The sequence below is a fragment of the Carassius carassius genome, chromosome 36 (assembly GCF_963082965.1).
Source record: "Carassius carassius chromosome 36, fCarCar2.1, whole genome shotgun sequence".
NCBI lineage: Eukaryota > Metazoa > Chordata > Actinopteri > Cypriniformes > Cyprinidae > Carassius > Carassius carassius.
Window position 1 is genome coordinate 7,903,184 of NC_081790.1, and position 16,233 is coordinate 7,919,416.

The window sequence follows — 16,233 nt, forward strand, 5'->3', positions numbered from 1 at the left end:
ATACATATATATACATACATATATATATACATACATACATATACATACATATATATATAAACATAATATTATGTCGTGCATATAAAAAAAAATGAGCCAGACCATTGATTCAAAACCATGTATGTGGAACTTTCATAATAATATTAAGTCTAATTATGTAGCTAATTATGTAACAGCCTACAAGTTTTGTGCTGTTGACTGTGGGAAAAGTGTTGAGACAATTCAGTGTACATTTGTGTTTCTCTAAGTTCTCTTGACCAAATGCAACAAAATGTAGCATTTTACTTCCATATGAATTTTATTTGTTTGCAAGCCGTTTTATACATTCTGGAAGTTTCAAGAGTGTCCTTTGACATCAATAACATCAGTTGTCTAGTATAGTGCTTTGTCTTGAATTTCAGACCAGTTGCATGTCTCATTTCACTCAGCCGTTAAAAACAACATTCACAGACGTTTCTAAATGAGTGGCAATCAGACAAAAATAATCCATTAAAACCACAGACAAAAGTGACACATTTAAATACTAAAAATTGCAGAAACAAACAAGGCAGGCGTCTGGTATTCACAATTGTGGTTTTTAAATGATGAACGAAAACAACCTCCACCCATAAAATACTCCATTAATCAAAATTCCCATTAAGAAAACATTTATAATAAGGCAGTTTTGGGGGTACACAGACAAAAAAAAATCTTTACAATGAATTCCACGCAATCATTGTCCTCCTCCTCCTTTGAAATCCATTTTTACTTGTTGAGATATTTGGCCACTGAATGGTAGGCAAGAAGGATCTCTTTGTCTTTGGGGCAGGTGAGGTGGAACACATCATCCTTGTATGCTTTGTCCAAGTACTTTGTGAGGCCTTTTAGCTCTGCAGGGATCTCAAAACCACGGTACTTCTTGCACACCACCTATAAAGTCAACAAAACATTTAAATCTATGAGCAAGATGAAGCTTAATGACCATAGAGAAGATTTCACCTCATATAATATCAGCACTACAATATACAATTTACTTAATTTGCCAAATGGGGGAAAAGGGACCTTGACAATGTTCAGTTTCGGAAGCAGGTTGCAGTCAGCAAGAGAGAGTGCATTTCCATCCAGGTAATGTCTTGTGGATTGGGATGAATCTGGATTCTGGTCCAGTTCATGAGGAAGGGGAGTCAACAGGTATTGATCCAACTTCATCAAACTCTTTAGAAATTTCTTCTCCAGCACTGAAAGGTACACATTTAACCATACCATTAATTAGGCCTAATTGATATTCAAATCTATCTGAGTGTATTATAAACCAATTAGAGCAACATTTTTTCCCAAATGCTTTAGAAGTGACAGCCTTCATACTTTAAACATAAAATGGCTTCAAGTCTTAAGGTGACTTTCTAAGGTTCGCTGCCAAAATAACTAAGGGTGACCCTTACTGTCATTGAGCCCAGGATTGGGATTTTTAATGTATGCTGAGAATTTGTGAAAGATGTCATCTCCTGCCGTGTTAGACTCCTTATAGCGGCAGCATAACTTTGGATACCTGTAATGCAATGGTACAAAAATGTTAACTTGATGATGCTGGCATAACTTCATTTCATGTCATAATGAGTTGAATTTATAACATTATGGCATTTGTTAAAAACAGTAAGATATATATATATATATTGGAATTCTTATATTTCAGGAACGCAATACTTGAAATTTTTGGTCTGGTGCTAAATAAATGCATACTCACTGTGGGGGAGCAAGGGTCTCTTCCAGAAACTCTTCAATTTTGTTGGTGTCAGTACGGACCTCTTCGTTATAGATGAGGAAAGGGGGCTGAGAACCTGGAGCCAAGTCCTTCAGAACCTCTGGAGCTCTAGAAATAAAGAAAAATAAATAGTCATGAGTTTAATCATTTTCTGGTATTAGTTTAGTGGATGTGCTGTTAAAGCCATAAATTCTAGTGTATTTCTAGTAGATTTACCTTTTCTGCTACAAATCAAAAACAGTCCGAAAGGCATTAAGAGATGCCTCATAAAAACTGACCTATATAGTTTTTAGACCTGTATGTAGTTTTTTCTCCTCTCTCTCTCTATAAAATGAAAATGAATCTGATGATAGACTGACTTCTAATAAGGGAAAATGCTTCTCTCTCTCACACTACCTCCAAACATCTGTTCTGGGAGTGTATATGTTTGTAAGGCTAAAAGGGATACAGCAAAACTACTGGGCATGCGCACATCAATAAACCATAATTTTTCTCACACTGTACATCATTAATTACTATGTTTGCATTATTGTAAGGGGTAGGTTTAGAATTAGGATAGGTGTAGAATTTAATTAAACACAATCTAATAGGTATACATTTTAATTTACTGTTAGCTTCTGGTTTTTGCTGCTAGCTGTACGCAGGTAAGAAATACAGCAGCAACAAATTCATTTTACAGCTGTGCACTGTACAGTGATATATTTACGAGAGTGAAATCCACCCTTTTAACTGTAGAGGGCTCCAACATCGCGAGAAAAAAAAACAAAAAAAAAACATGCACCCCTCAAAAAAACTCAGAGGAATTATATCCCTCAGAAGTTATTTCATAGCTCGCAGTTCTAAAGTCATTTTAGCTTGTACTAACTTTTTCTCAGCAGTTCCTTAAGAGAAGAGCACTGCAGTGCTCGGGCCCTAATGAGACAAATGATCACGCACAGTAAAAGTACACTGCCATAAAACCTAACAGCTCAGATCATTTGAGTTTGATAAGAAATATTTACGTTTATACTGATATTTCTGACTTTTGGGTTTGATACATTGTTTAGATCTCTGCTAAAGGGAGTTTTTTTTTCCTCCAGAGAAAAATATCTCCTGTAGATCACAATTTGCACTCATTTAATCTTGTTGTCTAGGTGAAACAACGAGATCTAAAGAAATTTCATTGTGATTTTTCTTTCCTAAGGGACAGAATCTGATAAGAACTGTTATCCTGATGGCATCCCTCACCTCTTCATGTCCACTGTGGTGAGGGTGAAGTTGACCCCCTTAAGCCAGAGTATCATGAAGAGCCGCTGACAAAACGGGCAGTTGCCAACACTTTCACCATCATCGCTTGCCTGAAGACAACATTCAGTTAGTAAACCTTTAAATGTCCTAAAATGGTAGAAACATGGAACTACTTCCTGAAAAAATATGACGTTGACATCAGCATTAAGATTTTCATGTTTTTGCTACTTAAAGTAATTTCGCTTTTGTTCAGACATTTTACAGATCTTATCATTAGTATTAAATTCAGTGTTGTTTTCAAGGGTTATGTCATAGGAATGATTGGAAGTACAACCATTTTGAGCAAGGGTTAGATTGCAAGAGACAAACTTTTACATGCTATATCTTTAAGAAATCGAGTTAAGCCTAACAACAACAAATTGACTATTTGATACTATTTGACTGTTTAAGCACTGACCTTGACAAATAGTTCAATCTTTGCTGCTTCAGCCATCTCTGGTCCCCCTCTACCTCCTTCTCTTTATGCGGTGTCTCAGTTGCCCAGGATCTCGGTCGGTTTACATCAATTCGTCTCACAGTCTTCTTAGAAATCCACTTCACTTCACGTGTTCACACTTGGATGTGTTTGTCTCCTGCTTTGACCTCTGAAGTATTAAGTTGTTCTGATGGTACTAAAAGCAGCACCTTTCCTTCATCCTCTCCCAGCCGCAGTTTCTATCGTTTCCCTTCTAGAACCCAAACTCCCACCACACCCCATCGGTCTCGGGTGTTCGGAATACCAGCCCACTGGCCGAACCTGTCCAACCTGTATCTTCCCTCATTCTCTGTGGCTTTAGTCATAGAAAAATTTCTCTCCAAAAGTGCTCTGTTCTGTCCTACTCCCATCATCCTCCACTGCTAGTACAGGAACATAGTCATTTAGGTTTACCCCAAAACAAGAATTCTGTTATCATTTACGCAGTGTCATGTTGTTTCAAAAACATATGATTTTTTTTTTCTTCCATAGATCACAGAAGGAGATGTTTGACCGTATGTTCACGCTGCACTTTTCCATACAATTCGACATTTTGCTAAACTTTGCTTAAAAATAAAGAGTCAATGATAACAGATTTTAATATGGACTATTAGCTTCATGCACACTCTGCTTTATTCAACGTATATGGTTATTTGGTTAACATTTTGTGACAATACTTTAATTACTGTATTTTTGATCTCTTTTGAAGAACCCTGACCGCCATTGTGTTTGATGGTAAAGAAAGTAGAAAAAAGGGTCGAGAGAGAGTGATTTACTACAGGTATGAGGTGTGACATATCAACTGCCATTTAGCGGTGCATGACAAATCAGTTATTTGAATACTTGTTTTAATTTGTATTATATGTTGTAACCACGCCAACATTTTTTTGTTTTCACAGAAGAAACATGGCAACTGTTTCAAAAATGCAAAAATGTTAGACACCCTTTAATCCAATGTCCTTGATTTATGCCAATATTATGATTTTAATAAATGTACAAAATTTTCTGCACTGATTGTTGAGGAAATCTGTGAAACTCTTTCGAATTTAAATATGGTAACTAGCTAAAAGCTCTATTTTCTTGTTGTTAGCCGAAAGAGGCATCGAAGAAACCAAAATACTTGATTTAAACACCCATTTCAAACACAAGCTACTACATGTTAACACAGAGATTGAATGTACTGAATCACCACACAGCCTTTGTTTAAATTAGTCTGAGTCATTTAACTATTAGTAATTAATTAAAACAACGTCAACTGAACCAGTTTTAATCTGGAAAAATATGATATCAACTCTTGCAAAAATTACCAGGGTAATTATAAATACCAAAACACTAAAACCATATAAATCATATCAATTATATAAAGATATTTTCACTACACTTCCTTAAAATGTTGTCTAATTAAATTAAAAATTTAATTTTTTGCAGTGGAAAAAAACTAAAATTCTAGAAGTCTAATTCTATTGAATAAGTTTGCACAAGGCTACAGAAAACATTTTATTTTTCTTCAAATGCAGTCTAAGCCGATGAGTTTTGAATGTTATATGTTGTAATTGTTTAAGTTAAAAATAAAATGTATTATAAACTAAACAAATCCATGGTTCATTGTTGGCAAAATGATCATGATGGCCTTTATATCTATCTATACCACATCTATGTGGTTCAGTCTTGTATATTGATTAGGCCTACTTTGCTATTCTATAAATATATAGGCTTAATAAGTTGTATTAGAATATGCTATAATGTATGAAATATATTTATCTAAATGTATCAATTAGTTTCCACAACATTCACCAGAAGTCATCATTTCAGGGGTTATTTTTCAAAATTTTCTTCCGTGGGGGCATGTCACCGGGAGAGAATTCATTTTGTAGATGCTCGTTTTGAGACCATGGTGAACTTGACTTGAGTTCAGACCCTGAGGTCTTAAAGTGACAGAAGCTGCTAATAAAGCTGCTGTCGCCATTTGCGTCAATGTTAATCAAACATCAGAAAGAAGGTACTTTACCGCCCTTGATTCAATCACTTTTGTAAAATAAATAAGAATGAATGTTGAATTTATAGTGAAAACTATGTATTGTATATTTGATTACTTTATACAATATCATATTATTCAGTGCTTTATGTTTTTCAATTAGCTATTTTCTTAATTGTATATTGTAAAGGAATTGGCAACAATTGGTTATTCTGAATGATTCTAGATTATATTTATGTAAAACAACTTCAGAAGTGTTTTAGAAAAATTAGTTTTTTTCTCTCTCTCTATAGTTGGTGACCTAAAGTGGTGGGGGGGGGCCCTGCAGTATCTCATAGCCCCGGGGCCCAGTGAGCTCTTAATACGGCCCTGGTTCTGGGAAACGCATGGCAAACGTAGTTCCAGGCAGCTCTCCTGACCGCATTACATTTCCATATCACTTCACATAGTTAACAGTAATAACGGTCACAAAGTTGTTACAGTCAGCGCTGCACTGGCGATCAGTTATCCTATATAGTGTAACTTAAGACACTTAAAGGCTACACATGACATTTCTCACTAGCGATGTAATAACAGATGTAAGCGCTGTTTTCATGACGCTGCAGCAGATGAGTGTTTAGAGATGCACAGAGGTACGTTAGACTAATTCACACAAGCTCGCTCGCTTTTTCTCTCTGTCTGTGTCTCTGTCTCTCTTGCTCTCTTTCTAATAACTTCATTTATAACTGCAGTAGAATGCTATCAATGGCTCAAACCTCCGTTACCAGCTTTAAAACGTCGTTTTGGTAACCTGACTAGCAAAAGAGAGGGTGGACGAGATGTGGAAGAAATAGTCCTACTAATAATAGCGATTTAATTACAAAAACCGGACGAATCCCTTTAAATAAATCATCGGATCGATGTCTTGAGGTGTGGTAACCGTAAGCGAAATAATTGACTCCGGGCTGTTAAATTATTAGAAAAATAATGCACACCCGAGGTGTAACGGCCTCTCCGCGAACAGCCCGTCGTCAATTATTCCTTACAAATTTTACAGCAGCACTGAGATTTGAACAGTAAATCATACCTTAAAAGCATTGTTTTGTGAATGAAAATATTATATTTAATCAGATGATGAGAGTTCAAAAGTCATTTTCGTGAAGAAGAAAAAGAAGAAACACTGCCATCTTGTGTTAAATTTGTGTGAGGTAACTCTGAGGCACTTAAAAATCGAGTCCTTAAAGGGATAGTTTAAGTACTGTAACTAAGTATTTTTACTTTGTTACGTTACACCACTGCGGGTATTACGAGTCTGGAACGACATGAGGGTGAGTAGACTAATTAGTGACAGAATTTTCATTTTTGGGGTGAACTAACCCTTTAACATTTTGAGGTCACCTCATTACAACATGACATTCTTTCTTCTGTTGAGCAAAAATGAAGGAATATTTTAGCCCATGCAAAGTAAGTGGGGTAATATACAACATATTAATTTAATTTTATGTAGGCCTGCAACAACAAAAAAATACATTTTTCTAAATAGTTTTTTCATGTTCTGTGGAAGAAATTAGGTCATACAGATTTGTAATGACTGCAGTGCCTGCAGATAGGAATAATGAAAGGATTCCTCTCATTTTAAATGATCAGAATGTATCTATGACAAGGGGTTAAAAAAAATATGGCTTCTTATAAAAAAGTGTTCCCATGGCTCAGTTTGGCCCAGGTTAGGGGTATGTTGACCCGAGTCGAGTCAGTGGGTAAGATGCACCATCTGGGTGTAAAATGACCTTCTGACCAAATCTGATTCAAACCCATGTGAAATAAATGATAATAATAATAATAATAATATCAATAAATTAATTTCATAAAATCCTTTTACAAACAGTCATATTTATTTTCATGAAGTTAACTTTAACAACATAAAACCAACCAAATGCAGTTTAAATTTCAATATTTAATTGTTTGCGTTTTTGAAACAATATGTTGAACACCAAAGATGTAGCTTCCTAAAACCAGACTAAACAGAGAGTTTGTTGGCCATTAGGTACTACAGGTGGAAAGTTATATCTGGTTATAATGCGATGAAAAGCATTTTCTGGTTCTCATCAGAGAAGGAATTGGTGCCCTTGTACACTGTCCCTATCAAATAAAAAACAAATTATATAAATATGCGATAAACTTAAGCAGTAATATCACATTAAAATACCAGTTTATAATTCAGAGATTTAACTTATAGGGGTCATGATGCTGCTAAAAAGAACTTTAGTTTGTGTATTTGGTGTAATGAAATGTGTTTATGAGGTGTAAGGTTTAAAAAAACACATTATTTTCCACATTCTGTACATTATTGTTTCTCCTCTATTTCTACAAGGCTCATCTCTCTGAAAAGCGAGGTGTGCTGTTATTGGCCAGCTATCCAGTGCATTGTGATTGACCTCAAGCGTGTGATGGAAATGTTACGCCTCTTAATAAATTGTGATGCTTGTCCGGCCGGAGCAACGGGACATAAACATAAAACCCATTATAAACGTGATATATATATTCTTTCTTTGAGTGAACATCTGGGCCACGTTATGCAAATCTTCCCACATATTATGGGAAGATTTGTCTTAGACATGTGGGGGTGTGGACGAGTCCTAACTTTTATAAAGAACATCTCTTTGGATTTGAGACTTTAGTCTTTGCAACTTCATAGATCTGCTTAATGCACCAAGAGCTTGTAACACTCCAAAGAGAAAGGAACAATTGAAATTGCGTCATATGACTTTAACTACAGTGCCTTATGATGGGGTAAGTTAAAATGCTGACTTGGTTTACCCAACAACATTTGGCTCACTTTGCCCATAGTTGCCATTTTGGAAAAGAATGGCTCTGTTGCTTATCTGTTCAAGCTAATACTTAGCTAAATGATTTGCATGCTGTTATATGTTGCTAAATCACCTATATGTATCATAAATATATTTAAACCTGGATCAATTTGCTTTGATGTAACAACCATTACATTTGTTATAGTTTTTAAAGTAAATGGATGCTCTCCATTCACCCCCATGTGTTTATCCTTATCTGGTCTGGAAATTACGGGTGCTTCCAAAATACAAGGTCACAAGACAGTAAAAGTGTACAGTTGCCAAGAAACGGGGTGGGTCAATTTACCCACTGGCTCAACTTACCCCACTCTCCTCTACTTCTATTTAAGATAAGACAGAAGCAGGCTCAGAGAGTGAGGGAGAGCCCACTCTTATCAAAACATCTACAATAAAGTCTGAAATTATAAGAGTGTGCTGTATTCTCTGTACTATATAACTACATCATTTGTATTAACAAGCACCCACCCCCTTGTGCCCCCTTTTTTGGTTTGGGCCACTGCCCCTCAAAATGTCTGTGCACTGCCCTGGTAATGAGGATGATATATATATCAGCTGACATTTTCAGTAGGTCTGTGATGCTATGCTGGTTCTGTTTAAGTCAACAGAATTGAGTCTGTTTTCTTGTCTTTAAGTCTAGTCACTTTTCACTTCTCTTTTTAAATAAAAGCACAGGCAGCATAATGGGGAAGATGAATTTGTGAGCATGAGGCGAAGAGTTTTGCAAATACTCACTTCCTCCTCCTGTAGTATTTCAGAAACCACAGTCAGACACTGATACACGCACTGATAAATTCAAAATCGAAAAAGCTCATTCGTTCTGTTCTTTTAGCCATAGTTTGTAGTGCTTTAAGAGACATTCAATGCCCTGTAAGGTAGTAAACATCAAGGAGACATTTATTAGAAGGTATGGTACACTGAAAGGCATTACATCAAGTTCTACATTCTGGACCTGTTAATGAGGAAATGTAGCTTTTGTCAAGTCTGATGTTTTAATAATCATGGGGGCGATGCAAAATGGGGAAGGGGAAGGTATGAAAGGGAGGAAGAACATAAAGTCAGAGTAAATATTTCCATCATTAAATGACAGGACAGCCCACCACCTATCCTCCACTTCACATTTTCTTTCTAGAGGGTCTCGACAGCTGTGGTCTTCCACACAAGACACGTTTCCAAAAGACACAGGCAAGAATTCTACAATATACCTTGATCTTTTAATGTACTTCTGTTTTTCTTTATATCTTCAGGGGGATTTAATTGTTGGTGGATTACACAAAAGTAAATGTTTTCATTTATCATTGCTATTTTAGAAATACTATATTTGCAGTTGCAGTCAGTCCTTATTAATTCATCAATTTGTCTCTGATGAAAGGGGAAGATTTATTAGGCTTCTATTATCACTGTAGTCCTTACCTCATGTGAATGTAGTTGATTTAAAACATTTTGTAGAAAAAACAAAAAGAAGAAAACGTTATTGTTAACTAAAACAACATACTTGGTACAAAATAAATAAATAAAATAAATGAAAGCTCCAGAAGTAGATATAAAACTAAAATAAATAGGCTATAAATTAAAACTAAGCAGAAATATAAAAAAACTAAATAAATTAAATTAAAAACTAAATTAAAAATAAAAATGACAAAAGCACAAATTACTAAAACTTAAATGAAAACTGAGTGTTAGAATAAAAGCTGATTTGAAATATAATAAATACTATAATAGTGTATAAATAAAACTAACAGTGATTCAAAAGTACATTTTGTTCAATTTGTGTAGCAAAAGTTATTTTTTTTTTGCAGAGATATAACGTCATATAAGGCGTTTAGCAAAGAAAAAAAGGAGAAAGATAATGTGCTATTTCCGGAAGAGCTATAGTGTACATTTTGAATTACAATTTCTTCTCTGAAAGATATATATAGAAAGCCAGATTCTGGTTGAATGAAGAGATGGTCTAATGGTCACTCCACTTGTCATCTACAGTAAGGGAGAAAGTTGTAGGACTTGCATGACAAATAACAAAAATATAACAAAACAAAAAAATTAACAACCAATTCTGCTACTTCCACAGCATGCATATGGGCTCCAGCTTAAGATGTATTGCAAAGTGAAGAAAAGGTATCTGCAACTCCTAAAGACTCTCTTTGTTTTATTCCTGACCATTAGCGTTATCTACAGGTGGTTGCAGGTGGTTGATAAACAACGAAAACATCTCAATGGCAGCAAAGCGTCACTCCCAAACAATATCTCAATCCTGTTGTGGTACTGGCCATATGGTACCCGGTATAGCCTTTCAGGGGACGTGTGTCTGAGGGACTATGGCATCTCTGGATGTGTGCTAGGGGACAATCGCACTCTCTATAATAGTGCAGATATAGTGGTTTTTCATCACTTTGAGCTAAGGCTGCATAAACAGCACCTTCCAGTGAATTTCCATCGGTCCGCCAAACAGAGGTGGGTATGGCTTTCTTTAGAAGCTCCACAAAACAACGGCAACTTTTCGCAATACAACACCCTTTTCAACCTCACCATGTCATATCACCCTCAAGCTGACATCACTGTGCCCTATGGGAAGCTGTTACAGAGAAGGAAACCAGATTTAGACTTTGTTATACCAAAAAACAAGAGTTATGAAGCCTGTTGGGTGGTAAGCAACTACCAAAAATGGCACAAAAGGAGTGCAGTGTTCCAAGAGCTAAACCAGAACCTCAAAGTGCAAAAGTATGGCCTTGCCGTCAGCAAACATCTACCAAAGGAGGCTCTGCTTCCAACGATTTCACGCTGTTATTTCTACCTGGCCTTTGAAAACACACAGTCTCCACACTATATCACTGAGAAGCTCTGGAGAAACGCTTTCCAGGCTGGGACTGTGCCTGTGGTGCTCGGACCACCACGCACAGACTATGAAGCTGTGGTGCCTCCAAATTCCTTCATCCATGTGGATGATTTTAAATCTATTAAGGGCCTGGCTGAGTATTTGAGAGGCCTAACTAAAGATCCAGAAAAGTATAATGCATATTTTACCTGGAGAAAAGACTATACAGTTAAATTATATACAGACTGGAGAGAGAGACTTTGCAATATCTGTCCCATCTACGGACAATTTCCAACTCAAAAGGTTTATGAGGATTTGAGAGTGTGGACAAAATGGTAACTTAACAGGCAGCTGACATTTGTACCTAAAACGCTGCAAAAGATAATAATTCCTTAAATTCATATAGCGCTTTTCTAGGCACTCAAAGCGCTTTACATTGTGAGAGGAGGATCTCCTCATCCACCGCCAGTGTGCAGCATCCACCTGGATGATGAGATGGCAGGCATATTGATCCAGAACACCCACCAAACACCATCTTATTGGCCAACCAGAATATGGGGATTGTTAGAAGGCCATGATGATCAGAGGCCAAGGGACAAATTTGGCCAGGACACTGGGGTTTACCCCTACTCTTTTTCGAAGGACATCCTGGGATTTTTAAAGACCACAGAGAGTCAGGACCTTGGTCTTATAAGAAGGACGATGCTTTTTTTAACAGTATGGTGTCCCCATCAAAATACTGGGGCGCTAGGACCCAAACAGACCACAGGGTGAGCACCCCCTGCTGGCCTCACTAACACCTCTTCCAGCAGCACCTGGTTTTTCCAGGAGGTTCCCCATACAGGTACTGACCAGGCTCAGCCCTGCTTAGCTTAAGTGGGCAACCAGTCTTGGGCTAAAGGGTGATATGGCTGGAGATGCATGCACAAAATTAAAAAAATCCATGTAGTGCCAGTTTACATGCAAAAAAAAAAACGAAACCACTATGGGGTAGTGGGATGAAAAAAAGCTGCATTTTTCGAATGTTGTCTTCTGCAACGTAAACTGCGTTTTTTAAAAGTTATCTCATGCAAACTACAATGCAAATATGGCCATAAGGCATGATTAAAATAGTGGAAAAAACTGTGGAAAAAGTGCAGCGGAAAGCAGAAATGCGAGTCACAAGACATGGACTGTGACATGAAAAAAGAAAAACGAAAAAGGTCAAAGCAGTGCAGTAAAATGCAAAAACATGTTCTACGGGAGAAGCCTCTATAAGGGACCATTAAGCGAATGCTTTTAAATTTAAAACCAGGAAAATGCAAGGTCTAAATATATGCTTTTTTAAAAGTTAGACCTGTGGTACATTTTGTCATGTGTAAAATCTAGTGTATGTTTCCATGGGAAAGCAGCGCAGTGGAATGCAAAAACATGTTCGGTGCGAATAACCCATAATGCAGTATTTATTTGAATTCATATTGACAGCATCAGCAGCACCATGGATGTATAAACACCATTTATGGTGTTCACCTTTGCTGCGAAAACATAGGTTCTATTGCGATGTACGCTGTTGGGGCTATGGTGAAACAAATTAAACCAGTTAATTTGTAAAAAATGGTGGGTTCTTGAAAAAAATAAAAATCAATCCCCTTATCAAACTTTTTCTTTGCAGTGAATAAGTTTAGATTTAATTGATATAAAATTAAACAAGTTTTAAACCAAGAACTTCATCTGTTGGAAAAAAAAAAAAAAGGGAGAGAAACAAGAAGTGACTGTCAATGGAAATGTTTTAATTGCTACCCAATGATATTGCATGTGTTGAGCAATAAACGTCAATAAATTATCAAATATGACTTTCATTTACATTGCATAGGGATGAGCATGCATGATAAACACCAAAAAGATAAGGCACATGACCTCCACAGAGAGGATTTCAAACTGGCAGCAAATTTCATCAATCACCCTGATAAAAAGATATTACACCTAGAATCACTTTCAATTGGAGATGGAAGAGTGCAAGCATTTAGAGAAAAAGAACAGTGACTGATGTCCTTTGCAAACCATCTGAAGAAGGTCTCCTCCAAATTGTAGTAAAAAAAAAAAAAATCCATCTCTTTAAAAATCAAGTAATTAAACTAATGAAGTCTTGAATTTGCTGCCAGTTCACACAGAAAGGTGGAGAAAAACAATGTATGGAGACAATATGGAAATATACTTTGGGAATCATCAAATATTGAATGAAATATGTACATTAAAAATTGATACAGGAGTAAAAAGTAATAAAAACCAACTATAAAAATCACATCTGAACCCATGACTTCATGTGCAAACGCATTAGTTCAACAAGGCACCCATCATACAATGATTCACCAGCTTACTAGTGTGCAATCAGAGCATACCAAGGAATATATGGAAAGAAAAAAAAAAGAAAAAACAAAATGCAATGTTTACATAAATCATATGACTGATCTGACCCATAGCTTGGCTTGGAGCATTTCTATAAAGTTTAGCTGGTGAGGTGACCCACCAGTCCAGGGTGCAGAGCATTTTTAAAGACCTCAGGTCGGTGGAGGGATGGCATGTATAGGGCAGGGGCTCCTCCAGGATGGGATGGTCCAGGATAGCCTTGCCCTGGGTGGGCTGTGCCAGCCATGTGGGGTGGAGGTGGTGGACTCTGCTCATAATACTGTGCTTCAGCACATTCGTCATCAAAGGGCAATGCTAGACGTTTTCCCTTTTGTCTACGGTTGCAGAACCACACACGTACTACCTAAAGAAAAAAGGACAGAGATTAGGTCAAATTGGATCTTATGATGGATCCAAAGACTGATGCATGCTTACATCTCTCTCCAAGCCTAGGTCATCAGATATGTGTGTGATCTCCAGAGTGTTGGGTTTGGGGCACTTCATAAAGTACGACTCCAGAGCACAACGGACGGTGCCCTCCAAACTGGTTCTCCGCTTTCTTTTTCTTGTGTCCACGAACACCCGTTCAATTTTGTACATCTGGAACATATAGAAGAATAGGCAATGAGGTACAAAAAAAAAAAAAAAACACTTGTTCTACATATGTCTGAAATAAGAGATTTAAATGTACAATTATGCAAGCATTTCTGGAACATCTTATGCTTACTAGTCAATTCAATCGCTGAATTGAATTGTCAAATACGTATTACATAATGAACATGAATACAAATTTTGCAGGTCGTCTTGTAGCCTGATATTTCTATGCAGTACCATAAATAGTAATGTTAACTCCGCCTGGTTATGTATAAAAATGATTAACGGTTAAAACCTTCATTAGAATTTTAGAAGAATAATCAGAAAGTAATCAGTTATATTAATAGGCTACTTAAAATAATTACACAACTCATTACATTTTAAATTGGGTAACTTGTAATCTGTACCCCATTAAATTTCCAAAGTAACTTTACCATTCCTGGTGAAGGGTGAAATGGTGTAACGTAGCACACACCTGAAAAGCTTAAAAAGCTCACAGTACACTATGTTTTTTACACTGATAAGGTGTTCAATTTTCAACTCACTAAAAGACAACACTAGCATTCTATACTTAACAGTCACAGCCTGTCCAATTAGACAGGTGACTGAGGCGAAATACGATCAAGTTCAACAACAGTGGTCGCCTTTTTGAGCGCCCTCTACAGTAGGCTAATGAAGTGTACTTACATCCTGAGGGTTTTCGGAATTCTCTGCCTCATTCAACCACCTCTGGAGCAGCGGCTTCAGTTTGCACATATTCTTGAAACTGAGTTGGAGAGCCTCGAAGCGGCAGATAGTCGTCTGACTGAACATTTTGCCTAGACACAGAGACGTTTAAACATTTAACTTAAAACGATTCCTTCATACGCAAGTTTATAGAATGGTTAGACACCTCAAACTCACCATAGAGGTTTCCCAGCGCGAGCCCCACATCCGCCTGCGTAAAGCCCAGAGTGATGCGCTTGTGTTTGAGCTCTTTGGCAAACTGCTCCAAGTCCTCAGTAGTCAGATTCTCCTAAAAATTGAAAGTTGTTTAATTATACCAACAAAAGGTAGATATAAATTAACATTTAGTTTAGGTAAAAACCTCACCTCCTCCTCAGAATCACTGCACCCTCCACTGGAGGAGCCGCTGCTCCTGGGTGCGCTCTGCGCCTGAACCGAAGGGGTGTTTTGCGCGGAGCCTCCGTTGAAAAACCCCAGGCTTCCGAACCCATTTCCGGGTGGAGATGGAGACAGCGATGGGGATGATGCGGAGGGTGTCGGGGGAGCTTGAGAAATATTAGTGGAGGCCGTAATATGAGGCAGTCCAGGCCAAAAAGAGGGGTTCCAGGGGGTGTAGTAGTTCACGCCGTTGGTTACGGATGATGTCCCGGGTGTGAGATTATATTGTGACGTCGGCTTGTTTTCTTCGTTGGTGTATTCATCAACATCCTTTTCGGTTTTTACCGCTGTAATCTTGATTTGTTCCCTGGTTTCAGCGATAGGCGGGCTGATGTTCGCCGGCTGGATGGCTGCCGTCGCACCCGCGACCTGCCCGGTGAACTCGGCTGCAGCAAACGGGTACCAGTGTTTGGGTTGCGCAAAATCACTACCTTGCAGATCGTTCGTTTTAAAATCGCCTGAAAATGGGAAGAAGGTTTGGTGTGTTGTAGCGCTGATTCCATTGAAATGGGCTTTGTTAAAAAGCAGGCTTGGATCCTGAAGCATGCCATGCGCGAACTGCAAAGACGCTCCGCCAAGTCCATCCAGGCCCGGGGCTTGAGGGTACATGGCCCTGTTGAACTCGTAGGGTCTGCAGTCCGCTCCTGTCGGGCTCTGTGGTCTCTCCGTCATCTTCTCACAAAAAAGTTCTGTAGATTAAAAAAAACTTCAAGCGAGAAAGCGTTGAGGCTGTTGGTTTGATAGTCAATAAACGGCGATCATTATCTCAGTGCCAGGATGCTCTTGTAGAAATACCAGTCTTTGTAAACCAAATTTGATTTCGAAGCCTCAAATTGCATCCCAATATCAACCTGTGTGGAATGTGCGCAGTCCTTGTGTGACGGCCATCAAGTAGGCCTTCAGAATGGCCTAGAAACTCACCGCACCAACTCTTCCCAATCTCAATTCTGATCCTGTCCCACACAGGTTTTCCTAATC

The 16,233-nt window shown here is 37.7% G+C and overlaps 3 protein-coding genes across 3 annotated transcripts; 1 reads left to right on the top strand and 2 right to left on the bottom strand.

Annotated features, from left to right (window-relative positions):
• Positions 1 to 279: 279 nt before the first annotated feature.
• clic3 (chloride intracellular channel 3) lies at positions 280 to 3,820 on the bottom strand. The gene is made up of 6 exons (XM_059526088.1): positions 3,426 to 3,820; positions 2,969 to 3,078; positions 1,724 to 1,849; positions 1,422 to 1,528; positions 1,042 to 1,217; positions 280 to 909 (listed from the first exon to the last, which is right to left on the bottom strand). Exons 1-6 carry the CDS (start codon positions 3,459 to 3,461, stop codon positions 745 to 747), a joined length of 720 nt encoding a protein of 239 aa, XP_059382071.1. The 5' UTR covers positions 3,462 to 3,820; the 3' UTR covers positions 280 to 744.
• A 6,548-nt stretch (positions 3,821 to 10,368) lies between these two features.
• Positions 10,369 to 11,808, top strand: LOC132117057 (alpha-(1,3)-fucosyltransferase 7-like). Its single transcript, XM_059526091.1, has one exon. It carries the CDS (start codon positions 10,393 to 10,395, stop codon positions 11,449 to 11,451), a length of 1,059 nt encoding a protein of 352 aa, XP_059382074.1. The 5' UTR covers positions 10,369 to 10,392; the 3' UTR covers positions 11,452 to 11,808.
• Positions 11,809 to 12,860: 1,052 nt separating this feature from the next.
• pou5f3 (POU domain, class 5, transcription factor 3) lies at positions 12,861 to 16,233 on the bottom strand. The gene is made up of 5 exons (XM_059526089.1): positions 15,184 to 16,233; positions 14,995 to 15,106; positions 14,779 to 14,909; positions 13,933 to 14,097; positions 12,861 to 13,861 (listed from the first exon to the last, which is right to left on the bottom strand). Exons 1-5 carry the CDS (start codon positions 15,925 to 15,927, stop codon positions 13,598 to 13,600), a joined length of 1,416 nt encoding a protein of 471 aa, XP_059382072.1. The 5' UTR covers positions 15,928 to 16,233; the 3' UTR covers positions 12,861 to 13,597.

What these genes read in the sequence shown, in the direction of transcription:
- pou5f3 (XM_059526089.1), bottom strand. Translation starts at nt 15,927, where the DNA reads ATGACGGAGAGACCACAGAGCCCGACAGGAGCGGACTGCAGACCCTAC. An exon ending in CGCGCTGGGAAACCTCTATG is followed by an intron (nt 14,910 to 14,994) that starts GTGAGTTTGAGG and finishes CTCTGTGTCTAG; the next exon opens with GCAAAATGTTCAGTCAGACG. An exon ending in ATTCCGAAAACCCTCAGGAT is followed by an intron (nt 14,098 to 14,778) that starts GTAAGTACACTT and finishes TATATGTTCCAG; the next exon opens with ATGTACAAAATTGAACGGGT.
- clic3 (XM_059526088.1), bottom strand. Translation starts at nt 3,461, where the DNA reads ATGGCTGAAGCAGCAAAGATTGAACTATTTGTCAAG. An exon ending in ACCACAGTGGACATGAAGAG is followed by an intron (nt 1,850 to 2,968) that starts GTGAGGGATGCC and finishes CTTTATTTCTAG; the next exon opens with AGCTCCAGAGGTTCTGAAGG. An exon ending in CGAAACTGAACATTGTCAAG is followed by an intron (nt 910 to 1,041) that starts GTCCCTTTTCCC and finishes TTGACTTTATAG; the next exon opens with GTGGTGTGCAAGAAGTACCG.
- LOC132117057 (XM_059526091.1), top strand. Translation starts at nt 10,393, where the DNA reads ATGTATTGCAAAGTGAAGAAAAGGTATCTGCAACTCCTAAAGACTCTC.